The sequence below is a fragment of the Equus caballus genome, chromosome X (assembly GCF_041296265.1).
Source record: "Equus caballus isolate H_3958 breed thoroughbred chromosome X, TB-T2T, whole genome shotgun sequence".
Taxonomy (NCBI): Eukaryota; Metazoa; Chordata; class Mammalia; order Perissodactyla; family Equidae; genus Equus; species Equus caballus.
Genome location: NC_091715.1, coordinates 38976269 through 39003397, shown reverse-complemented (window position 1 = coordinate 39003397; position 27129 = coordinate 38976269). Strand labels below are relative to the sequence as shown.

General features: G+C 42.2%; 1 protein-coding gene across 7 annotated transcripts; it reads right to left on the bottom strand.

The window, feature by feature from the left end:
• Positions 1-10979: 10979 nt before the first annotated feature.
• On the bottom strand, positions 10980-26238 carry RGN (regucalcin). 7 transcript variants are annotated; one of them, XM_023633225.2, is made up of 8 exons: positions 25734-26227; positions 24394-24672; positions 23982-24160; positions 21809-21991; positions 15540-15755; positions 13737-13868; positions 13223-13377; positions 10980-12519 (listed from the first exon to the last, which is right to left on the bottom strand). In XM_023633225.2, exons 3-8 carry the CDS (start codon positions 24142-24144, stop codon positions 12469-12471), a joined length of 900 nt encoding a protein of 299 aa, XP_023488993.1. In that variant the 5' UTR covers positions 24145-24160; positions 24394-24672; positions 25734-26227; the 3' UTR covers positions 10980-12468. The 7 variants fall into 7 exon arrangements, with proteins under 7 accessions (XP_023488993.1, XP_023488994.1, XP_070112785.1 ...); XM_023633226.2 differs by having other exon boundaries at positions 23982-24157; positions 25734-25807; XM_070256684.1 differs by lacking the exon at positions 25734-26227 and adding an exon at positions 24775-25694 and having other exon boundaries at positions 23982-24157.
• Positions 26239-27129: the final 891 nt, after the last annotated feature.

Here is a 27129-nt window from a genome sequence, read left to right as displayed (position 1 = left end):
GGTCTCCCTCTTCTGTATAGGAAAAGACCCAGCCCTCTTCTTCCTATATGTCTCCTTTACTTTCACACAGAACGTTCCACTTCTGACACTTCTGGTCACCAAATGTGTTGAGGTTTTTCCCCACACCAATCAATTCTCTGCAACGCCAGTTGGATGTCCTACAATTTAACTCAATTCTAACACTATCTACCTGGAGATAGTGTCAGATCCCACAGGTTAAAGGTTCAGTCCTGTGAGACTGCTCATCTCACTTCTGATGCCAATCCCGGGTTACCCACAACTTCTGTCTGATGTGGCTACAAATTGGAGGTTCCCACCGATGTGGATCCAGGCTGCCCCAGGGAGAGAAGCCCAAGGTATCATAGCCTACATGCCAATCTATATGACCTGATTCATGTCTAAAGTTATACGACCACACCATAACCAGACCCCACCTGCACTGATACCATTTAATGACTTTTTACATCATCTTTCCTTTGTCTAGTAAAAATAAGTCATGTACCCATGCCTTATAAATTTAGCCCTAACCCTCAACACATTGCAGCTCTTCACTGCCCATGGGTCCTGTCCCCATGCCTACAGCCCTTTACTGCCTGTGGGTCCTGTCCCCATGCTACTCTCTGAATAAAAGAGCACTACTACCAGACCTTGAGAGTCCAAGAAATCTTTCTTTTGACTCCTCGGCTCACCGAGCCCGCATCACCCACGACCTCCTCTTCAGGTTTGATTAATTTGCTAAAGCGGTTCCCAGAACTCAGGGAAACACTTATTTACATTTACTAGTTTATTAAAGGATGTAATAAAGGATACAGACGTGTTCACTCACCTGGAAGCTCCCTGAACCCGGTGCTATTGGGATTTTATGGAGGCTTCCTCACGTAGACACGATCAGTTATTAACTCCATTTCCAGCCCCTCTCCCCTCTCTGGAGAAGTGGGAGGGGGCCAAGGCTGAAAATTCCAAGCTTCTAATCATGGCTTGGTCTTCCTGGTGACCAGCCCCCACCCAGGAGCCATCCAGGCCCACCTAGAGTCACTTCATTAGACCAAAAGATGCTCCTAGAGCTCCTATCACTTAGGGATTTACAAGGGTTTTGCAGCCCTGTGTCAGGGACGGGTCAAAGACCAACATTAGAACAAGAGATGCTCCTAGTGCTCTTATCACTTAGGAAATGAGAAAGGTTTTAGGAGCTCTGTGCCAGGAACCAGGGACAGAAGCCAACATATGTATTTTCTGTTATGTCACACCAACATAGTTTGACTTTGGTCAAATTCCTTATTCCTTCTGAGCCTCAGTTTCTTTATTTGTAAAATGGAGATAACAGATCATAGAATACATAGTATATAATATGTATAATATCTTAGTATTATTGAGGAAAATCTTCAGCATGTCCATAGCGTAAGACTATACACAATTTGGGGGAATAGGGACAGTAACACACTGGGATGCCCCGCTATGAATTCAGGACTTGGAGGATGGGAGGACAGTGTGGTTGGGGCGTGGTCTTTGGTGAAGCAGTCCGTAGCAAACCGCAGGTGCACACACATCCACTCTCCACGTGTCCCGTCAGCTTCCATGGTTTGACTCAGAGAAAGGCCAGCATGGAGACAGTCCTGGTCCAGAGCTCCTGGTTTTCAGCCCAGGTAGGTTTCTGGGAAGTGTTCAGTTTTGTTGGAAGAAGGAAGACTGTGTAGGTTCCCCAGGATGTGCATTGAAATATCTAGGAGCTCTGTTTTAAGTGTCCATGACATTGTCATCCTGCAGCCTGAGCTGTCGACCTGAGCCTCACAGACCTGCAACCCCTGAAATCACTCAGCCCACAGACCACTAATCCTTACACCTTTCATCTCTTCTACTGGTCTTACTGATCTGGCTAGAATCTTCAGCACAATGGTGAAAAGGAATATTGCTAGTAGAACTCTTGTCTTTTTCCTGATTTAAAGGGAAATCTTGCAACATTTCCCACTGAGAATAATGTTTTTTTGTAGAGACCCTTTATCAGGTTAAAGAAGTTTCCATTTCTTCTTACTTTCCCAAGGTTTTAAAAAATTATAAATGGATGCTAAAATTTGTCAGATGCTTTTTCTGTGTCTTTCTTATTTTTTTTCTTTGATGAGGAAGATTGTCGCTGAGCTAACATCTGTGCCCATCTTCCTCTATTTTGTGTGTGGGATGCAGCCACAGCATGGCTTGATGGGCACTATGTAGGTCTGCACCTGGGATCCAAACTCCCAAGCCTGGACTGCTGAAGCAGAGCACATGAATTTAAGCACTACACCACTGGGCTGGCCCCTCTGTGTCTTTCTTGATAACCACAAGTTTTCTTCTTCTTCTTTTTTTTTTTTCCGAGGAAGATTAGCCCTGAGCTAACATCTGCTGCCAATCCTCCTCTTTTTGCTGAGGAAGACTGGCCCGGAGCTAACATCCGTGCCCATCTTTCTCTACTTTATATGTGGGACGCCTACCACAGCATGGCTTGCCAAGCAGTGCCACGTCCGCACCTGGGATTCGAACCGGTAAACCCCGGGCTGCCAAAGTGGAACGTGTGCACTTAACCGCTGTGCCACCGGGCCGGCCCCATGAGTTTTCTTCTTTAATTTGTACGTATGGAAAATTATGTTATTCAATTTTCCAATAATAAACCAACTTTGTATTCCAGGGATAAACTCAACTTGTTTTGATATATTATCCTATATATATATTGCTAATATTTCATTTAGGATTTTGGCATCTATGTTCATGAATGGGACAAACCTGAAATTTCTCTTTGTTGTTTGTTATGCTGTCTGTTAGGGGTTGAATTGTGCCCCCCAGAGATGTTGAAATCCTAGCCCCTAGTACCTCAGATGTGACCATATTTGGAAATAGTGTCATTATAGGTGGAATTAGTTAGGATGAGTCCATACTGGAGTAGGGTGGGCCCCTAATCCAGTATGACTGGTGTCCTTATAAGAGGACAGCCATGTGAAGACAGAGAGAACTCCATGTGATGACAAAGGCAGAGACTGGAATTATACAGCTGCAAGCCAAAGATTGCAGGCAAACTGCCAGAAACTGGCACAAGGCAGAGAAGGGTTCTCCCCTGCAGGCTTCAGAGGCAGCACGGCCCCGCCCACACCTGGATTGCAGACTGCTGGCCTCCAGAGCTGTGAGGCAATACATTTCTGTTGGTTTAAGCCACCCAATTTGTGGTATTCTGTTACGGCAACCCTAGGGAACAAATACACTATCTTCATACAATGACTTGAGGATTTTACTCCTTTTTCTGTTCCCTCTCTGAGTTTTACAGCATTAAATGATCTGTTCCTTGAGTATTTGGTAGAACTTGACTATAAAGCCAACTGGGCTTGCTGTTTTCTTTGTGGGAAGACATTTCTTCAATAAGACATTTCTTAGTCACCTGCTCTATATCTCAACGCTGAAGATACAGGCATGAGCAAGAAAGGCAGGCCTGCCTCCTTGGAGTTCTCATAGATGGAAAAAATATATTCTGGAGATATGTATTTTTTCATATTCTCTAGGTATTGTCCACCAGGCAATTAGATATATGTAGTGAAATGATTACTACAGTCAAGCTAATTAACACATCCATCTCCCCGCACAGTTTTTCGTGTGTGGTAAGAGCCCCTGATATCTACTCTCTTAGCAAATTTCCAGTATACAATACAGCATTGTTAACTATAGTCTCCATGCTGTGTGTTAGATCTCGACAACTTAGTCATCCTATATAACTGCAACTTTTTGTCCTTTGAACAACATCTCCCTATTTCCCACACCTCCCCACCCCTGGTAACCACTGTTCTACTTTCTGCTTCTATGAATTTGACTTTTTTAGATTCCACATAAATGAAATCATGCAGTATTTTTTTTTCTGTGTCTGGCTTATTTCACTCAGCCTAATGTCCTCTAGGTTCATCCATGTTGTTGGAAATGGCAGGATCTCCTTTTTAAAGGCTGAATAATATTCCATTGTATATATTTACCACAATTTCTTTATCCATTCATCTGCCAACAGATGCTTGTTTCCATATCTTGGCTATTGTGAATAATGCTGCAATGAACGTGGGAGTGCAGATATCTCTTTCAGGTACTGATTTCGTTTCCTTTGGGTATATACCCACAAGAGGGATTGCTGGATCATATGGTAGTTCAATTTTAGTTTTTTGAGGAGCTTCTATACTGTTTTCCATAGTGGCTGCACCAATTTACATTCCCACCAGCAGTGCACAAGTGTTCCTTATCTCCACATCTTTGCCAACACTTATGCTTTGTCTTTTTGATAACAGCCATCCTAACAGGTGTGAGATGATATCTCATTGTGGTTTTGATTCGCAATTCCGTGATGATCAGTGATGTTGAGTACCTTTTCATGTACCTGTTGGCCATTTGTGTGTCTTCTTTGGAAAAATGTCTATCCAAGCCCATTGTCCATTTTTTAATTGGACTGTTTATTTTTTTGTTATTGAGTTGTAGGAGTTCCTTGTATATTTTGGATATTAACTCCTTATCAGAAATATAGTTTGCAAATATTTTCTCTCAATCCATAGGTTGCCTTTTCATTTTGTTGATTGTTTCCTTTGCTGCGCAGAAAATATTTAATTTGATGTACTCCCACTTGTTTATTTTTGCTTTTGTTGCCTGAGTCTTTGGTATCATATCCAAAAAATCATTGCTGAGGCTGGTGTCAAGGAGCTTCTCCCCTAGGTTTTCTTCTGAGAGTTTTATTGTTTCAGGTCTTATGTTTAAATCTTTAACCCATTTTGAATTGATTTTTGTGTATGGTGTAAAATAAGATCCAATTTCATTCTTTTGCATGTGAATATCCAATTTTCCCAATGCCATTTATTAAAGAGACTACCATTTCCCCATTGTGTATTCTTGGCACTTTTGTCAAAAATTAGTCGGCTGTATATGCTTGGGTTTATTTCTAGGGTCTCTATTCTGTTCTATTGGTCTATGTGTCTGTTTTTATGCCAGTATCATGCTGTTTTGATTGCTATAGCTTTGTAACTTAATTTGAAATTAAGATGCCTCCAGCTTTGTTCTTCTTTTTCAAGATTTCTTTGGCTTTTCGAGGTCTTTTGTGATTCCATACAAATTTTATAATTGTTTTTTCTACTTTTGTGAAAAATGCCATTGGAATTTTGATCAGGATTGTACTGAATCTGTATATTTCAATATTGATTCTTCCAATCCACGAACACAGGATATCTTTCAGTTTATTTGTGTCTTCTTCAATTTCTTTATCAATGTTTTATAGTTTACAGTGTACAAATCTTTCACCTCCTTGGTTAAATTTATTTCTTGTATTTTATTCTTTTTGCTGTTATTGTAGATGGGAATGTTTTCTTGATTTCCTTTTCAGATAAATCATTGTTGGTGTAAAAAAACGCTACTGATTTTTGTATGTTGATTTTATATCCTGCAACTTTACTGAATTTGTTTACTAGCTCTAACAGTTTTTTGGTGGAGTCTTCATGGTTTTCTACAAATAGGATTATGTCATCTGAAAGCAGAAATAATTTTACTTCTTCCCTTCTGATTTGGATGCCTTTTATTTCTTTCTCTCGTCTGATTGCTCTTGCTGGCACTTCCAGTACTATGTTGACTAGAAGTGATGAGAGTGGGCATCCTTGCCTTGTACTGGATCTTAGAGAAAAAGCTTCCAGATTTTCCCCAGTGATTATGATGTTAGCTGTGGGATTTTCATAAATGTGCTCTATTGTGTCAAGGTAAGTTCCTTCTATACCTTTTTTGTTGAGAGATTTTTTTTTTTATCATGACGATGTTGATCTTTGTCAAATGCTTTTTCTGCATCTATTGAGATGATCATGTGGTTTTTATCTTTCATTCTGTTAACATGGTGTTTCACATTGATTGATTTACATATGTTAAACCAAACCTGCATCCCAGGGATAAATTCCATATGGTCATGTTGTATAATCTTTTTCATGTGTTGTTGAATTCAGTTTGTCAGTATTTTATTGAGGATTTTTGCATCTATGTTCATCAGAGATATTGGCCTATAGTGTTCTTTTCTTGTGATGTCTTTGTCTGGCTTTGGTATCAGGGTGATGCTGGCCTCACAAAATGAGTTTGGAAGTATTCCCTCTACTTCTGTTTTTTGGAAGAGTTTAAGAAGGATTGGTATTAATTCTTTGATTGTTTGGTAGAATTCAGCCATGATGCCATATGGTCCTGGGCTTTTCTTTATTGGGAGTTTTCTGATTACTGCTTTGATCTCCTTATTTGTTATTAGCCGGTTCAGGCTTTCTATTTCTTCTCAATTCACTCTTAGTAGATTGTATGCTACTAGGAATTTATCTATTTCTTCTAGGTTATCCAATTTGTTTGCATATAATTGTTCATAATAGTCCTATATCATCCTTTCTATTTCTGAGGCATCTCTTGCAATGTCTCCTCTTTCATTTCTGATTTTATTTATTTGAATCTTCTCTCTTTTTTCTTAGTCTAGCCAAGGGTTTGTTGCTTTTGTTTATTTTTTCAAAAAAGAAACTCTCAGTTTTGTTGATTTTTCTATTCTGTATTTGATTCATTTCTACTCTGATCTTTATTATTTTCTTCCTTCTACTAACTTTGGCCTTAGTTTATTCTTCTTTTTCTAGTTCCTTAAGGTATTAAGTTAGGTTGTTTAGTTGAGATCTTATTTTTAATGTAGGTGTTTATCACTATAAGCTCCCCTCTTAGTACTGCTTTTATTGCATCTCATAAGTTTTGGCATGTTGTGTTTTCATTTTCATTTGTCTTGACATATTTTTAAAATTCCCTTTTGATTTCCTCTTTTACTCAGTAGGTTTTCAAGATTGTGTTATTTAGTTTTCATGTTTTTGTGAATTTTCCATTTTCCTGCTGTTATTGATTCTAGTTTCACTGCATTCTGGTCAGAAAAGATACTTAGTATGACTTTGATCTTTTTGTTAAGTTTTTTTTTTTTGGTGAAGAAGATTAGTCCTGAGCTAATATCTGTTGCCAATCTTCTTCTTTTTGCCTGAGGAAGGTTGTCACTGAGCTAACATCTGTGCCAATCTTCCTCTATTTTTTGTATGTGGGATGCCGCCACAGCATGGCTTGATGAGTGGTGTGTAGGTCTGAGCCTGAGATCTGAACCTGTGAACTCCAGGCGACCGAAGTGGAGTGCATGAACTTAACCACTACACTACCAGGCCAGACCCCTGATTTTGATCTTCTTAAATTTGTTAAGACTGGTTTTGTGACCTAACGTGTGATCTGTCCTGGAAAATGTTCCATGTGTGATTGCAAAGAGCATGTATTTTTCTGCTGTTGGATGGATCTGTATGTCTGTTAGGTCCATTTGGTCTACAGAGCTGTTCAAGCCCACTTTTTATTTATTAATTTTCTGTCTGGATGTTCTATCCATTATCGAAAATGGGATATTGAAGTCTCCTACTATTATTGTATTACTGTCAATTTCTCCTCTCAGATTTGTCAATACCTTATATACTTAGGTGCTCTGGTGTTGGGTGCATATATATTTATAATTAGACCAGCAGAAATTGGACAGCTAGTGGACTGCAATGAGGGTTGGGGAGGAAGCCAGCCTGTGGCTTCAGATCCACTATGTTCCCTGGAGATCCACAATGAAGAGCCCTTTGCAGGTCGGGTTTGAGCCCAGGCATTCATAAACAACTTTATGGAGTTGCTTTTTCTAGCTCCTGACCTACATATGCATGGATTGCATCCTTATTAACATACCAAAGACTTTGAGAACTGAGCTAATGCTAGACCTCTTCCCAGGTCCTCTGCCCAGGTCCCAGACTGACCACTGGATGGTACACACGAGACAGACTTGAATAACATCGCAAAGCCTGTGAAAACTGAACTGAGATTGGAACCCACAAAAGACAGGATAGAACTTGTGGACTGAACCTAACTATGTATATTGTCTGCTAAAACAAATATATCAACATTCTCCATAGGATGTAAACAAGACCTAGAGTCTCAATGTAATATTCAAAGTGTCCAAGATACAATCCCAAATTACTTAGCATACAAAGAACAATAAAATGCTCAATTCAAATGGAGAAAGACAATTAACAGATGCCAAGAATGAGATGAAGTACATGTAGAAATTATCTGACAAGCACTTTAAAACAGCTATTATAAAAATGATTTAATGAGCAATGATGAAAATTCTCGAAACAAACATTAAAATGGAAAGTACTGGAATAGAAAAGAGAAGACATAAAGATTAACCAAATGGAAATTTTAGAACTGAAAAATAAAATAACCAAAAAAGAAATCACTGGCTGGCTCAATAGCAGACTAGAGATAACAGAGAAAAGAGCCAGTGAACTTGAAGATAGATCAATAAAAATTATCCAACTTGAACAACAGAGAGAAAAAATGTTGAAAAAAATTTTAACAGAACTTCAGAACTTGTGGGACAACAACAAAAAGTCTAACATTCAAGTCATTGGAGTTCCAGAAAGAGGAATGTGAGCAGAAAAAATATTTGAAGAAATAATGGTTCCAAACTTCCCAAGTTAGGTATAAGACATAAACCTACAGATTCAAGAAACTGAGCAAACCCCAAACAGGATAAACCCAAAGAAATCCATATCCAGACACATCGTAATCAAATTGCTGAAAACTAAAGACAAAATTAAAAATCTTGAAATCAGTGAGAGAAAAATGACTCATTACCTTAGGGGAACAATGATTTCAATGACTGCAGATTTCTCATCAGAAATCATGAAGGCCAGAAGGAAATGGCATAGCATTTTTAAAGTGCTGAAAGAAGAGAACTATTGGGGTTGGCCTGGTGGTATAGTCATTAAGTTTGATTAAGTTTGGTGAGGAAGGGACAATCTTCTTCACCAAAAAAAAAAAAAAAAAAAAAAAAACCCAGAAAAAACCAAGAACTATCAACCATGAATTCCATGGCCAGTGAGAATAGCCTTCAGGAATGAAGGTGAAATAAAGACATTCTCCTATGAAGGAAAACTAAGAGAATTCATAGCCAGCGTACCTACTCTAAAAGAATTGTTAAGGGGCCAGCCGAGTGGTGTAGTAGTTAAGTTCACACACTGCTTTGGTGGCCTGGGATTCACAGGCTCGGATCCTGGGCGTGGATCTACATACTGCTCATCAAGTCATGCTGTGGTGGTGTCCCACATACAAAATAGAGGAAGATTGGCATGGACTGTTTCCCCTTTCCTGCCTTCTTTATGGTTACTTGAATTTCTTCTTCTTTTTTTTTTGAGGAAGATGAACCCTGAGCTAACTACTGCCAATTCTCCTCTTTTTGCTGAGGAAGACTGGCCCTGAGCTAACATCTGTGCCCATCTTCCTCTAGTTTATACGTGGGACGCCTACCACAGCATGGCTTGCCAAGCGGTGCCATGTCCGCACCCGGGATCCGAACTGGTGAACCCTGGGCTGCCAAAGTGAAATGTGCGCACTTAACTGCTGTGCCACTGGGCTGGCCCCTAAATGCTTATTTTAGAAAAGAAGAAATATCTCAAATCCATAATCTAAGATTCCAATTTAAGAAGCTAGGAAAAGAGCAAAATAAATTCAAATAAAGAAGAAGGAAGGGAATAATGAGGATAAACCAATGAAATTGATGACCAAAAAATAATTTTAAAAGCCCCCAATGAAATAAAAAGCTGGTTCTTTTAAAAGATCAATACACTGATAAACCTCTGGCAAGACTGACAAAGAATAAAGAGAAGCACAACAAATAACAACAACAAATAACCAATAACCAAAAAAAGGGGCTATTACTACAAACCTCACAGACATTACTAAACAAATAATAAGGAAATACTATGAATAACTCTCCACACATACATTTGACAACTTAGATGAAAATGACCAATTCCTTGAAGCCACAAACTACCAAACCTCACCAAGATTAAATAGATACCCTGAGTAGCCTTCTAATTATTAAGGAAAGTTAAAAAAGACTTTCTGAAAAAGAAATCTCCAGGTCCAAATGGTTTCATTGGTGAATTTTGCCAAATATTTAAAGAATAAATAACAATAAATATACATTATCTTTTCCAGAGAATAGGAGGGAAACTTCCTAACTCATTCTTTGAGGCCAGTATTACCCTGATATCAACGCCAAAGACAGTAGAAATAGAGAAAATTAGGGACCAATATTCCTGATGAAGATAGATGTAAAAATTCTCAAAAAAATGTTAGAAGATTGACTCCTGCAACATATAAAAAGAATAATACACTACCACCATGGGGGGGGGGTTTATCCCAGGAATGCAAAAATCTATCATATTAACATCTAGAGAATAAAAATCACATGATCATATCAATAAACGCAGAAAAAGCATTTGATAAGATGCATCTGCAATAATAATAATAATAGTAATAATAATAATAAAACTCTCAGCAAACTAGACTAGAGGAGAACTTCATCAACCTGAGAAAGGGCATTTACAAAAAATCCTTCAGCTAACATATTTAATGAAGACAGACTGCATGCTTTTCTTCTAAGATTGGGAACAAGGCAAGGATATTCACTCTCACTATTCCTATTCAACATAGTACTGGCAATCTTAGCCAGCACAATAAAGCAAGAATAAGAAATAAAAATATGCAGATTAGGAAGAAATAAAACTGTCTCTATTCACAGAAGGCATGGTTATATATCCAATGAATTCCAGAAAAGCTATAGAAATATTCTGAGAACTAATAAGTGAATTTAGCAAAGTCATTAGATACAAGGTCAACCTACAAACATCAATCTTACTTCTACAAATGAGCAATGAACAATTGGAAACAAAATATTTAAGAATAATATTTACAATAGCTCCAAAAAATGAAATACTTGGATATAAATCTAACAAAACATGTACAAGATCTGTATGCTGAAACCTACAAGATGCTGACGAAAGAAATCAAAGATGACCTAGATAACTGGAAAGACATACTGTGTTCACGGATTGGAAGACTCAAAATAGTAAAGATGCCAATTCTTTTTTTTTTTTTAAAGATTTTATTTTTTCCTTTCTCTCCCCAAAGCCCCCCAGTACATAATTGTATATTCTTCGTTGTGGGTCCTTCTAGTTGTGGCATGTGGGACGCTGCCTCAGCGTGGTTTGATGAACAGTGCCATGTCCGCGCCCAGGATTCGAACCAACAAAACACTGGGCCGCCTGCAGCGGAGCGTGCGAACTTAACCGCTCGCCCACGGGGCGAGCCCCCTTCTTTTTTTTATTCAAAGATTTTATTTTTTTCCTAAGATGCCAATTCTTTCCAAATTGTTCTACAGATTTAAATCAATTCCAATTAAAATTGCAGCAGAGTTTTTTTTTTGTAAATATAGTCAAGCTGATTCTAAAATTTACACGGAAGGCCAAAGGAGCTAAAACAATGTTGAAAAAGAACAAAGTTTCAGAAATCACACTACCCAATTTTAAGGCTAATGTATAGTGACAGAAATCAGATCAGTGGTTATCTGGGGACCAAAGGAAAGGATTACAAAGGGACACAGGGAAAGTCTTGGGGCAGTAGACAGATTCATTATCTTGCTTTCAGTGTTGGTTTCATTAATCTATATGTATGCCAAACTTAGCAAATTGTACACTTTCAATATGTGTTGGCCAATTATAATGCAATAAAACTATTTTTTAAAAAAGAATTTTTTCCAAAGTGATGTATTACTTTTACATCTATTAGGTGGCAGTTGGAACCATGGACTTTGCCAAAGTGTTTAATTCTTATCGTCCAGCAATATTTTAGTTTATAAAATAACAAACTAAAAGAAGAGTAATATGGGGCCAGCCTGATGGCGCAGCGGTTAAGTTCGCATGTTCCACTTCAGCAGCCCGTTTGGATCCCGGGTGTGGACCTATGCACTGCTTGGCGAGCCATGCTGTGGCAGGCGTCCCACATATAAAGTAGAGGAAGATGGGCACGGATGTTAGCTCACGGCCAGTCTTCCTCAGCAAAAAGAGGAGGATTGGCGACAGATGTTAGCTCAGGGCTAATCTTCCTCAAAAAAAAAAAAGAGTAATATGAAGGTAGATTAGCATTGCAGCATATTTTATAAGATTATGATGAAAATAAAACGGAACATAATCATAATAAATCATTACCAGATTACTATTTATTAGTTTTTTAAAGCTTTAGGTATAGTAAGTATGAGATGCAGAATAAAGAAGAGATATGGTCTCTTCCCTCTCCCCTCCTCCACCAGCAATTTGCAAAGAATCAAGAGGCTGGTTGTCAGATGAACAATTCTTTACATTTCTATAGTACCTTTGCAGAAGGTCTATAGGATGTTATGAAAACCACCTGCCCCCCATTTGTTAAAAATGCTCTACCTTTAAAAAATTGCAAAGAAAAATTTAACCCTGTTAATAATATTATTGCTTCATTTTTTTCTAACTAGATTGAAATTTGAGCTCCAGAATTTTCTAGTTATCTTCAAAGTTTCCTCCAGTGGGAAAGAAGGCCTAGCACTCATCCTGCGTAGGCATAGGGAGGAATTCCTTTGACCCCCAGGCCAGTTATCTGTTAAAAAAAGACAGGAGAGAAACTCTGAAAAAAGGTAATTCACAAATATTCTTTAAAAACATTTTTCTGATTCATAATAATATATTTAGCCACCTATTATCCTTGTTTTATTTCCTATCATAAGAAGGAATTACTGGATTAGGTATTTATGGGCCAACCCAATTATTCACATATATAATAATCCAACTAGCAACCATTTACAGTTAACTTGGATTTAAAACTGAATTTATTTCTATCATTTTCCCACCTGTTAAGAAAGGGGTTTGAGCCAGATGATTTCTATATTTCTTTTCAGCTCAAAAGGGGTATAATTTTTATCAGTGTTTGTTTTGTTGCAAAAGAAAAGCTAAAAACCTGAAAATATTCTGTGACATCAAAACGATCAACTGATCTTATAAACATGTTTCAAACACTGGTTTTTTAAGCCTATTCTACTGATTTACAGAATTTCAACAAACACTACTGAAGCAAAAAAAAAAAAAAATTTAAGTACTGTACAAGGTAGGCTAAACACATTGTTCTGGACTTCAGATAAGTGACAGTCTGGAAAATGTAAATAAAGTGTTTTTACGTCTAGCACGATGAGCTTAAAATGCGAGATAGAATTATGTTTTGGAAGTATGAAAAAGCACTCATTGCTCAGTTTCTTAACTGAGACTCTCCCACCTCACCCTCAAAATAAAAGAAATAGCCAGATCACCTTGAAAATGCCACCAGCTTCAGGCTGCCGCGAGAGAGCCTCGGGGTCGAGTCCAGCCCGGGCGCAGGTCACGTACATTTCAGAGTAATCCTTCCCTCCGAAGCAGCACGAAGTGGTTTTATCAACAGGCAACTTCACAGTTTGGAGTCTTTTCCCTAGATCACCAAATATTTTATTAAAATCTAGTTCTAGCAAATTTTCAACCTGCGCAAACTGTCAGGACCCCTTGCGGAGTAATAGGGAGGTTCAAAGAGGATTGTGGAGGTCAGACTTCAACCACGTAGTTAACCTACCTTCCCCGGCAATTTGTTCTGAGCAGAAAGACTTATCTCCCCAGGAAAAGAAGTTCTGACTATAAATTTGGGGCTGTCTTTGGCCTTTATTTCCCAAAATCATCCACTTGAGACCTTTGAATACATCTCTATATGACTTTATTAGTAATGAAGTTTCTCCAGTCCCTGGTGTCTGGTGTTTTCTAGCCATAGCAGGGATTTCCCATTTGGCTTAGGCCTACCTGTCTCAGGATCTAAACGAATCACTCTTCCTCCGTTGTAACAGGCCACCCAGAGCTTCCCCTCAGTATCAATACACATTCCATCTGGGATATGTTCTTCCTTCTCCAGCTTGTAAACACTTCTGCGGTTAGCTGTGGTGAAAAAAACCACACACACACGACAACACAATAGGCCAGTCAATACTGAGCATCAAACAATGAGTAACCAAGCTGATGAGAAACACGGATCGCTTCTGCTCATCCAGGGCCTGGCGTGGGGGCACCACAAGTAGAATGGTTCAGAAGGATTCCTAGCTCTAGAAAATGTCCAGAAACCTGAGCGGGCACCCCTCAACAAAGAGTTTTTACCACACGATTTAAGGTGGATCCACTCCCTTTAGTTTGGGTATGAACACGTCTGTCTAAGCTTTCAGAGAAGAGAAAAAAGAAAGCAGAATTCGTAATCAAATAGGAGCAGATCTTTCTGAGGCGGACCTCAGCTGAGGCCTGCAGGCCCACCTCACGTACGTTTCGGCCTGCGGTTAGGCCTCTGCTGCTTTACTCACAAAAATGCCTACTTTGGTTAACTCCAAGTTCTAGAAGGCAACTTAATGGTGCCATGTGAATAGTTCAAGCACAAAAACAAGTAAGATGTATGAGTTCTGTTTCTGCCTGACTGAATGCTCCGGGATCACCTGTCCAAACTAAATATTAGAAGAGCTTGTTTCTGAAAGGGGGTTGTTCTAGAAACCCACTGGCTGGCCTTAAAGGGGGAATCAGAGTGCACAAAAGATAAACATCAAGACCCAGGTCATTGCAATAATCAGACTGAGGTGTAAGGGAAAAAATGTTAAAACCGTGTGTGAATAAAATGGGTAAAAACAGTCAAAAAAGAGAGCACTACATGTTTCAAACCAAAACATCCATACTGGAATATTTTGCCTCTGACTAAATCCACATGAGAGTTTTGTGATTTTTTTTAGCCATTTTTATTATTGGTTTTGTTCTTGTGGTTTGGCATCTTTATGAAACAGTTTCAAGTACTCCCTTCTCAATTCTTCTCACTAATTCCTTCCCTCCCAGTTTCAAGCTATGACTCATGTAGAGCCCATTGATGGAATTGAACAATCTGTGACTACTTCTTTTTTTTTTTTGAGGAAGATTAGCCCTGAGCTAACATCTGCTGCCAATCCTCCTCTTTTTTGCTGAGGCAGACTGGCCCTGCACTAACATCCATGCCCTTCTTCCTCTAAGTTATGTGGGACACCTGCCACAGCATGGCTTGACAAGCAGTGTGTAGGTCCCCACCCGGGATCCGAACCAGTGAACCCAGGGCCGCCACAGTGGAACGTGGGAACTTAACCACTGCACTATCAGGCCGGCCCTCTGCAACTACTTTGTTTACTTTTCCATTTTGAAAGGTTGTTAATTTATCTCTGACAATTTGCCTATGGTTAACTAAAGTACAAATAAGAAATAGCAACCCCAAACTCTACTTTTCTGGTCTTTTATCCCATTCTGCTGTATATTATTTGCCTTTAGGCACCTCCTGGTAGAACAGGATCCATTTCACACTAAACCTCTTTCTAGTGATGGCGACAAGAAAGAGGATTAAGGATCTATCTATATTAGGCCAACTGTGGCCACATTTAATTGTGTTGAGGGCCATGCCTTGACTGGCAGCATGGTCAAGTCTGCATAATCATTACTGCATTGGAATAATAATATTGGACAGCTCTCTATTTGACAAGTAAGGACCTTTTCACATACATACATATGAAAAAATACCAGCAGTGTTAAGAAAAGTAATGAAAAAGTACTTACAGATCCTTCCTGTCAGCAGGTCATAGTCAAAGGCATCCACAGAGTAGGACAGGCTGTCGATGTAATAGAAGATTTTGTGGTCCAGGGACCAATCCAAACCGTTGGAGATGTCCACCTGGTCAAAGTACTTTTCCACGTGGTGGTCAGGAAAGAGGGCGTACAGGGACCCTTGGTGCCGCTCCGTAACTGCCGGGGCTGTTTCCTCAGCCATGGTGCCTACAAAACCCACAGAGCACTGAGCCCGCCCCGCAGCATCCTGCCCCGTGTGCTACACCATCTTTTCTCACCAGGGTCCCTTTCTCATGACTAGATCAAGGAAATCATTATACAATCCCAATCTGCGTCCTATAGTTCTAAAAAATGACAACTACCTTGCTTATAATGCAAATTAAAACTATACCAAGAGGTTCTGGTTCCAGACAAGGAGGAGTTCATCTGCACCAATCTCATTTTCTCCACTAAGCACAACTACAAAACCTGGACAAAACACACGGCGTAGCTATTTGAGAACTCTGAAAAGTGAATATCAGGCAGCTCAGGGAAGAACACCAGAATCTGAAGTACCACCTAATTGGTGGTGAGTTCTCCATTTTATCCTCTCGTACGTCCCAGCCTGAACTCAATAAAGCCTGGAATTTGGAAGCGAGCACTGTGGTGCAGGCTGACAGGGAGCCAAGAGAAACCCTCTAGATCTGGCTCAAGGAGCAGAAAAGGAAACTCTTGAGGCTCGGAGAGAGTGGAAGAAATCTCCTGGTTGTTTTCCACTCCTTTCTCTCCATTCTCTCATGCACCGGTCCCAAGGCAATTCTGCAGCCAGGGTAGCAATAGCAGAGAGTGGCCAGCAACGGGAACCTACGGGAATCAAACGCTGAGCTAAGGGGCTGTTCCTCTCCGTTTGGTGAAGCTGCAGGGATAAAAGGGCAGAGCCAAACACTGCTGCTCTGGTGTTCTCTCTCTCTCTCTCCCTCCCTCTCTGTCCTCCTGCCATCTGGCCCCGGAGGCAGCACAATCATAGAAGTGGGTGGTTTCTGGCTAGGAATGAAAAGGAGAGCTCCAGGAAACTGGAAAGAACCTGGAGATAGTGAAGAGGGATGTTGCTCAGGAATGCAACCCCCTGAAGCTGTTCATGATCTCCTGGCTCATCTTTACTTGTATATGCAGGGATCTGATTCTAATTAGCATACCAAAGAGTGAGAATGGGAGCGAATGGATAGAACATCTTCTAAGTCTCAGACTGACCCGAGTGGCACACATGTGGGACAGATCCTAATGGTACCTAACAGAAAGCAGCTTGGAACTCGTGGTCTGCACCTAAACATATAGATTACTTACTAAAACAAATATATCAACATTCTCCATAGGATTTAAACAAGACACAGGGTCTCATAACCTAATAGTCAAAATGTCAGAGGTACAATCCAAAATTACTTGGCAGCACACAGAAGCATGCAAATCTCAACTCATATAAGAATCAACACATGCAGAAAATGAGATGCCACAGATGCTGGAATTATTTGACAAAGACTAAAGCAGCTCTTATAAAAATGCTCAAATGAGCAATTTGTAAACAGTCTTGAAACAAAACTCAAAATAGAAAATATCAGCAAAGAAGTAGAAGATATAAAGGATGGCCAAATGAAAATTTTAGAAGTGAAAAATAAAATAACTGAAATACAAAACTCACTGGACGGACTCAATAGCAGAATAGAGATGACAGAGGGAAGAGTCAGTGTACCTGATGCTAGATCCATAGAAATGATCCAATCTGAGCAACAGAGAGAAAAGATGGAAAAACATGAACAGAGCTTTAGGGACCTGTGGGACAAGAACAAAAGGGCTAACATATGTGTAATTGGACTCCTGGAGAAGAGGAGAAAGAATACAGGGCCAAAAAAAATTTGAAGAAGTAATGGCTCAAAATTCCCCAAGTTTGGTGAAAAGCATAGAACTATCTATTCAAGAAGCTGAGCAAATCCCAAACAGGATAAGCCCAGAGAAACCTATACCCAGACCATCATAATCAAATTTCTGAAAACTAAAGTCAAATAGAAATCCTTGAGAGCAATGAAAGAAAAATGACATATTACATCTAATAATTATTATTATTTATTTCAATGTCTGTGGATTTTTCATGAGAAACCATGGAGGTGAGAAGGAAGTGACACATTTTTGATTTGCTGAAAGAAATAAAATTGTCAGCCTGGAATTCTATATTCAGTAAAACTATCCTTCAAGAATGAAGGTGAGATAAGGACATTCTCATATGAAGTAAAGAACTAAGAGAATTCACAGCCAGCAGACCTGCTCTAAAAGAATTGCTAAAGGAAGTTCTTCATATAAGGGAAGTGATACCAAAAGAAAGCTTGGAACATCAGGAATGAAGGAAGAGCAATAGAGATACTAAATACATGAGTAAATATAATAGACTCTTCTTCTCCTCTTTAGCTCTTTAAATATTTCTGATAGTTAAAGCAAAAATTACATTTTCTGATGGGATTTTCAATGTATGTATATAAAGACAACTACAGCATAAAGAGCTGACTACCGATTGAAGTGGTAAAATATTGGTTTTAGTTAGACTATGAAAAATTAACTATATATTTTGCAATCCCTTCAGAAACCCTTAAAAAACTATACAGAGATATAGTGAAAAATTACAATAAATAAATTAAAATTAAATTCTAGAAAATGTTCAAATAATCCAAAAGAAGACAGGAAGGGAAACAGAGGAACAAAGACTACAGACGGAAAGAAGAGAAAACAAATAATAAAATGGCAGATGTAAGTCAAAGCATATCAATAATTACATTAAATAAATAATCTAAACACATCAATTAAGATAGAGACTGTCAGAATGATTTTTTTTTTTTTGAGGAAGATTAGCCCTGAGCTAACATCTGCTGCCAATCCTCCTCTTTTTGCTGAGGAAGCCTGGTTCTGAGCTCACATCTGTGCCCACCCTCCTCCACTTTATATGTGGGACGCCTACCACAGCATGGCCTGCCAAGCGGTGCCATGTCCGCACCCGGGATCTAAACCAGCGAACTCCAGGCCGCCAAAGCGGAACGTGCGAACTTAACTGATGCACGACTGGGGCGACCCTGTCAGAATGATTTTTTAAAAATCCAGCTATATGCTGTCTACAAGAAACTCACTTCAAATATAATGACATAGGTAGTGTGAAAGTAAAAGAAGGGAAAAGATAGACCATGCAAATATTAATCAAAAGAAAGCTGGAGAGGCTATGTTAATATCAGACAAAATAGAGCAAAGAAAATTACCAGGGATAAATGGTATGTGTATGCACTTAACAACAGAGCTTCAAAATATGTAAAGCAAAAGTCAGAATTGAAAGGAGAAATAGACAAATCCACAATTATGGTTGGCAATGTCGGCGTTCCTCTCTCAGTAAGAGAAACAAATGGACAGAAAATCAGCAAAGAAATGGAAGAACTGAACACCATCAACCAACTGGATGTAAGTGACATTTATAGAACACTCCACCCCACAACAGCAGATACACATTCTTCTCAAGTGCACGTGAATATTCAGTTAGATAGACTTGAGTGTGATCTCAGGGGCGGAGCAGAACTTGACCGTAACAAAGCAACTGGAAAGCTCTTCTCCTATACCATGCTCCATCCGAAAGAAGATCGAGAGGAAAATGGACTAATACGGGGAAGCTGGAACAGCCAGCCAGCCAGGGCAAGCCCTCCCTCCCTGGGGAGAAGGCTGTTCATGCAGCAGTCTCCAGCTGCGGGTGGCTGAGTTTGTTTCATTAATATTCCTCCCCGCTATCTGCCTCACAGAAAGAGATGCCCAAAACATGAATGTGAATCCCCCACTGCATGGAAAGGGCTTTTTCTCGGAGGGAAAGAATAAGCCGGAGCCCTGGCTTATCCATCATTATCTAGGAGTGAGCACAGACAGGTCAGACCTTGGGTGTGGCACCACCTTCAGGTTACTACCTGCCACCTTGAGATCCCATCTAGACTATGAGGTGACTCCACCCTTTTCCAGTTCAGGGGCCCCTCTCAGCACTTGCTGAAAGCTAGGAACTCTGTCTGCAAAAAGGTTCTCAGGCGCCATTGGCAGAGGCACACAACCAGTATGTACACCCACAGTGATGCCTATAATTTGAAGGGGTTTCCTGAGGGCACAGGCTAAGAAATGGGGACCCCAGGCTAAGAACTCAGGCCTCTGAGGACGTCTTTATTTTGTCTCACGAAGTGCCACGGGACTGTAAACTTCCAGCCCTAAGGGACAGAGAAAATCAGTTCCAACAGGAAGCTAGGGTAGCTAATTACATTTCTTTATCCTGCAGAAATTACTGGCAGAAAGGCTTCCAACGGATTCTCATCTTTAATCTTTCAACCTGTCCTGGACTTTGTCTGTGGTTGTGTAAAGTCCAGGAAGATGGGAATCAATCCAAAGCCAGCTGCTCAGATCTCACCTACCTTCTATGTTGGAAGTGAATGGAGCCAGGACAGCATGGCCGACAACGTGAGAGGGTGGCGTGGGGAGGCGAGACAGCAGGGGTTTAGAATCAACTTTGGCTAACTTAAAGGGTTGGTGTGAGGGGAGGTAAATGAGAACTTTATGTGAAATGCATTATTTAATTTCAAACAATCGTTAAAATTCATTTAAAGTTGTGTATAAGTCATTCTGCAACCATCATGATAAAGATTGGTTCCAGCAAGAATTATCAACAAATGTAAAAGCTAAGGGAGAACTTTTCTTGAGGACCAGGATATTTGCTTGGACTCAAAGCAGCTCCCCATGTTGTAGCCAGCCTCCAAGATGGCCCCTAATGATGCCTGCCTCCCAGTATTCACACCTTGCACATAGTCCCCTCCATCATCATCGGTGAGACCAACAGCACACGGCAAAAATGATGGCATGTCACTTCCGAGCTAGGCAATAATAAGACGGTAGCTTCCACCCTGGGTGCTCTCTGTCGCTCATCATGGGCTCTGAGGGAAGAGAGAGGCCCATGCGGTAAGGAACTGAGCCTCCTGCCAACCCCCAAGTGAGTGAGCTTAGATGCAGACAGATCCTCCAGGCCCCCTCAGAGACTCCAGCGCCTCCTGAGGCCTTGGCCAACAGCTTGACTGCAGCTTCATAAAACAACCTTGAACTAGAACCAGCCAGCTAAGCCACACTCAGATTTTTGACCTTCAGAAACTATGTGAGATAATAACTGTTTCTTATTTTAAGCCACTAAATTTCAGGGTAATTTGTTACACAGCAATAGATACCTAACAAACCTCACAAAATGCTTATAGATTGCAATTAAAAAACAGTAACTATGCAGTAGAGAAATCTGAGAAGATCTTAGCCAGGTGATCAAAATTAACATCACCAATGAGGGACAGATGGCACCTAGAAGGACAAAACGTCACCTACGCAGTATTCTAGCCACAGATGTATAGCGTCAATCTCATCACAAGGAAACATTAGACAAACACAGAAACATGAGGAATGTTCTATTAAAAAGGGGGGAAGTTGGGCGGGACTGTATTCTTCAACAGTGGCAATGTCATAAAAAACAAAGAAAGGCTAAGTTCTGTTCCAGGTTAAAGAAGATGAAAGAGACATGACAACTGGATGCAGTAAGTGATCCCAGCCTGGATCCTGTGCTGGAGGGAAAAAATGCTGTAAAGGACATTATTTGGTCAATTGCCAAAACTAGAGTATAGACAGTATATCCGATAAAATTATTGTATCAATGTTAAACTTCTTTAAGTTGATAGCTGTGCTGTGGTCACGTAAGACTATGTCATTTTTCTTGGGAAGTTCACACTGAAGTATTTTTGGGGTAAAGGCATGCGATATACGCAACTTACTCTCAAATGATTCTGGAGAAAAATATGTTTATATAGAGAGAGAGGAAGCAACTGGAACCAAATGTTGACAAGAGGTGGGTCTAGGTAGAGGGTGTTGTTTGTACTATTCTTAAATTTTTTTTCTATAAATTTGAAATTGTTCCCAATTTAAACATCAACAACAAAACCTCTAGTTTAAAACTCATTTAAACTACAAAAGTACATACAAATTTTAGTCTCTGCTAGAGACAGAAACTGAAAGGAATATCGGTGAAATTTTTCTCATGGGATTTTTTTTTTAGGAAACAAGCGACTCAACTAATAAAAGGACAACCCAAGCCCCATTATGAATAACGGTTTTCCCACTACAGCTGTGAGACTTTTAGAAGACACATTGCGCTTTTCTCCTGAGCTCAGTGAGCACATGCTGAAGATAAACCATACCAGCAAAGTATCTCCCCGCGGGATCCACCTTCCCGTCATTGAATCGATTGTTTTTCTTGTCTTTCTCTACCGCGGCCAGGACAACTACTGACTGATCTTCCCAGTTCAAAGCACAGAACTTCGTTCCAATTGTGGCGACATAGCCTCCCGACTGGCGGAGGGCCACTGAGCCAACCGGGGCATCTGTGGAGGCAAAGGCAGCAGTCAGAAGGCGGCCCCCTGCCGCCGTCACGCCCCCTGGCATGTCTACCAGGATTTCAGCTCTTTGGACAATGGGTCGCTCTCCTCCCTCTGTCGAATAGTGAAGGCTATGAAACCAAGTATATTCTTTGAGCATGAACTCTGTGTGCTGTTCTGGGCAGCAGGATAGAAAGGGGAACAAAACCCAACGCCTCTGGAAGCTCCCAGTCTAGTGGGAGAAGCAGAGAAGTCAAACCACGGCAGTCACCATACACGGGGACAGGTGCCACATCAAGTTAAGAGGAGGGGTTCCTAACCTGGGTGGGGCAGGCACCAGAGCAGTTGTCACAGAGCAAGCTATGCTCAATCTGCCTGATCTCCAGGAAATTCAGAGACACAAACTGTGTTTTGTTCCAGCAACTAGGCTTTGTGACATCTCTCTCTCCCTCCAATACAGGACTTGTCTTTTTTTTTTTTTTTTTTTTTTTGCTGAGGAAGATTTGCCCTGAGCTAACATCCATGCCAATCTTTCACTATTTTTTAGTATGTGGGCCGCCAGCACAGCATGGCTGCTAACAGAGCAGCATAGGTCCACGCCTGGGAACCGAACCCAGGCTGCCGAAGGGGAGCGTGCTGAACTTAACCACTAGGCTACCAGGGCTGGCCCAGGACTTGTCTTTTCTAAGGGGCTTATTTCATACGTATTTAATTGAAAATTGTTTCTCAAACCCTTTTTGGAAGTAAGCATGACAAAAAATAATAAATAGGAATATAGATGCAGTGATAAAACCATCATGTCTTCATTATAATACTATATTTTGTAATTTTAAATTTTAGGTTTTCTGGGTTTAATATTTTTCCATGTATAAGGAAAATTCTTTCTTTAAAGTGGAGAGATTGATTGCTGTGGTGGGCAGTCACAGGAAACAAATTTATCCAAATTTATTTTGAAAACATTTCCTAAGCACCTATTCAGTGCAGGGCGCCGGCGCCTTGGGAGCAGCTCTTACTTAGCTAAAAGCCCTGCTCAGAAGGGTCCCAGGGAATGTGCAGGACACTATTAGGAGGGTCACACCCTCAACAGCGATGCCACCCTGGGGCCCAAGACTTCTGTCAGCTTCCCAAGCTACTGCTGACACCACCAGGCCTTTTCATTTGGGGGGCTTGCAGGTTAGGGGTGGGAACAGCCCCCCACCCTGTGCATGCTGGGAAGGAGCGACCAGGGAAGGCCATGGCTCCCTCCCCCCACTCTGACCTCTGCTGTCCCAGTCACTTTGCCTCCAGCCACAGTCATATCCCTGAGTGAATTAGAAAACTGTTTCCTCTGATTAAAAAAATCTTGAGGTCCCCAGTTGGGGGTTGAGAGAGCATCCCAAGGTCATAGGAATTCCTGGTTGTTTTTCTGTGAACATAGTAACGAAAACAAGAAACTTCTTTCTCTAGCGCTACTCAAGCCCACACCCTTGGGATAAAAGCCTCCTCCAGGAGTCACACCGGCCGGAAGCAGAGCCACATTCAAATGCACTCGCAATTCCTCGTGCATCCTAGTTTGTACAGGGAGCAGATGGTCCCGGGTGATGCTTTCTGAGTCTGAAAGCTCTTCTTTTCACTTTCAAAGAAAGCTATACCTGTTCTTATATTGAAAATTAAGGCCCTGGCCTGACCCAAGGGAGACAGCCTTTGCTGTGCCACAAACCGGTTCTCCAGCTTTCAGTCATCTGAGGGCAGTAAGGAGAGCTCCTCCAGGGCCTCACCATCCAAACCCGATGGGGAACGTTGCCCTCACGCACAGGAGAAGAGGAAAGTACTGACCATCCAGAATTTACTCCGGGGTCAAAGTAGGAGGACCCAGAGAGCAGGACAATCCACAAGTGTGAAAGCATATTCAGTATGCTTAAACACGAAGGGTCCGGGGAATGACACATGAAGTGACCACCCCTCCCCAGGGAAAAGATGGCTGTCGGGCTGCTCGGAGCTGGGCCTTCATCCTTACCCACGGTCATTCGCTGCACTTGCTTGCTGAGCGCATCCCACCGGCAAACCTTTTTGGCAGGAATATCTACGAAGAGCAGAGAGCTGGACGCTTCCTCCCACACTGGCGACTCACCGCACTGGCAGTTCTCGGGCAGAACACACTCAATCTTAATGGAAGACATTGTCACGGGGGATCTACTGAAGGTGACAGAGAGAAAATGGAATGGAATCACGTGGAGCAAATTCAGCAAAACACCTGGCTTAGGAGCCTGGTAAGAACCCAAGACAGATGGAGTTCATTATCAGAACTGGAAAAGCTGGCCACCCTTCCCCAAATCAGAATAAGATATGCAATGCGGCAGGAGGCGGCACGCAGGAAGAAGGTCAGAGAGCTGATGGGCGGCAACACGAGACATCTTCAATCCACTTACCAGTGCTTTTCCTCAAGCTGTCTTTAAAAAGAGGAAGGAAAAAGCAGCACTAACATCCACGCCTTGGCGCTAGTGCTGTTCAGACAAGGCAAGGCTGCCCTTTATGCCGGCGACCGAGGCCCCAGGGCCCGTCAGGGGCCAGGCAGCTCCCTCATTGGTGGCTCCTCTGGGCGTCTGCGGGTCACCGTCTCCTGCTGCCCTCCCCATCCATCGATGTTGTTGATTTCCATCTCTGACTGCTCAAGGCCAGGGCCTTCCTGCTTTGCATTTTTTTCTGAACTGCATTTTTAGAAATACGTTCATCAGTGATAATACACTAAATTAGAACTACCATCCATTTGCAAATGCAGACAATGGAAGGAGTGGAGAAAAGGATGTCACCTGGGCACCGTGGTAGGATCTGACAGCCCCTCAGCTATTTCTTGCTGCCTAGGAAGGCACCAAGCCAGTTTGGCAAGGAGTCTTGAGCTCCAAAAGTGGGAACATTCTATGCTGGGACTTTAGACCAGAGACTGACCAGCGAACAGGGAGAAGAAAAAGAAAAATTATCAGAAAAGGAAAAACATTATCTAAAAAACCCATGTAGGAGAAGGAAGAAAGGCAACTTTCAAGAGCCTGCTATCTTTCCCAACTCTACCCTGATGACCATCCACGCTGCCCGCATCTTCACCTTCTCCCTGGCACCTATCTGCTTTGAAATGAGTGGTCCCACACGTGGATGGGCAAACCAATGAGGGGAAGAAAGGAAAAGAATCTTTGGTTTCATCTTTCCTTCAATAAACTGCATTTGTTTTTAGAGACACACAGATAGTGACGGGCAGTGTCAGAGCACTTGCAATCTTCACCGGCTGTTAGAGATTGGCGCGCACTCCCAAGGCCTTCACGTTATCAACCTGAGATAAGACCCGAGATCAGACGCGGGACTTGTGCAATGGCAGCTTTTAAGCCCCGCTCGGTCATGCAAGCCAGGGGCTGGCAAACGGCCCTTTTCCGCCCGGGCTCGGGGCGGGGGCCGCGGCAGCAGAGCGCTGGCGAGCGGGGACGCGGCGCCAGGGGCCCGTGCGACACCTGGGGCATCCGCGCGCCCGAGGGGCCTCCGCACAGCCTGGTGGCGCCGCTGCAGCCTCAGGCGCCCGCCGAGCCCGGCAAGCGACAGCTAGAGGCCGCCCTGCCTTGTCCCGGGCCCCGTCCCCGGCCGGCTGAGGGGGCGCGCAGAGGGCGGTCTGGTTCCCGCCAGCCGGCCCCGGTCGGAAGACCGGCCAAGCGCGCTTTGCTCGGCTGTCTCCAGAACTTTCCTCTGCAGAGAGGGGGCGGGAGGCTGGCCCGCCCGGGGCACTCACCCGGCTGGTGACTTGTAGACGCTCAAAGGTCAGGCGGCAGAGCGTCTGGGGCGGGCCTGGCACCCCCCACGCGGTCTTCTCGTTCACGGTGGAGGAATCTTGCAAAGCCACCCCGGCGCAGGGGGCGGGGCAGAGGCTTGGAGCCCAGTGAACCTAATCTTTGGAGTTTGGACGGAGAGCTCAAGTTTCTCTCTTACGTAAACCAAAAAGCTGTCAAATGCTAACAGAGAGCTGGGGTCGAGGGTCCGGTTAAGCACAAACAGGTTAAAAAGAGAACAAAGCGGTTAAATAGATTCTCCCTGGGCCGGCGGAGAAGCGTCGGATGGCTGGAGGCCAGCTCTTGCAAAACGTCTGTGGTGCGGGCAGAAGAAAGGCTTGACTCGATTGGATTTCAAAATCCTATGGAGTAAAAGATCCGCAGCAGCCCTTGGCGGCGCCTTCTCCCTGGACAGCCTCAATGTGCTCCTGGTCCTGCCACCTCACTCTCCGCGCTTTCTCTAAATAACCCGCAAGTTTAAAACGTCAGAAAAAATCTTCAGGGAGGGAGGTCAACAGAATGGTGGTTGGCCCTGGGGGATGGGAGCCAGGGGTTACCTGTGAAGGGGAGTTAAAGGAATGTACCAGGGGGATGGAGATGTTTTGCATCCTGATGGAAGTTTGCTGCATAGGTATGTGTACTGTCACACCATACACTCCAGCGGACCCCATGGCCCAGTGGTTAAGTTCGCGCGCTCCGTGTCGACGCCGGGGGTTCCGGGTTCGGATCCTGGGCGCGGACATGGCACCGCTCACCAAGCCACCACTCATCGAGCCATGCTAAGGTGGTGTCCACATGGAAAAAGTAGAAGGACTTACAACTAGCATATACAACTATGTACTGGGGCTTTGAGGAGGGAAAAAAATACCAAAAAAAAAAAATCATCCAGTGGTACACTTGAGATTTGTGCATTTTATTGTGTGTGTTGAATCCAAGGTCAGTATTACCTCATTATTTATATCTCTCATTCTAGTGTCCCATTTCTTGCCATCTGCACTATCCTAAAACCCCTAAAGTCACTCAAATCACGGTCCCTGTGGCATCCTAATTCACTTGAACTCACTAAGGAGGAAGCGCCAGAAGTCAATATGCAAAGGTGTGAGGCCCCAGGCAGGCAGGAGATGCTTGGAGCAATCTCAGCGCAAAGTCTAAAGTTTAGTAACTCAGAAAAACTGGCATTTACAGCCCCAACTATTTCCCCTCCACCCTGGGAGGTCCTGAAGACAACTACTCTCTCACGTCCCCAGTACCCATGGGAAAACACAAGTCTACCCAGTGAGGAGACTCCCAAAGCCAGACATACAGCTGGGGAAAATCTGGCCAATAGCCCAAACCATCAGTAGAAAAATAAGAACTTGA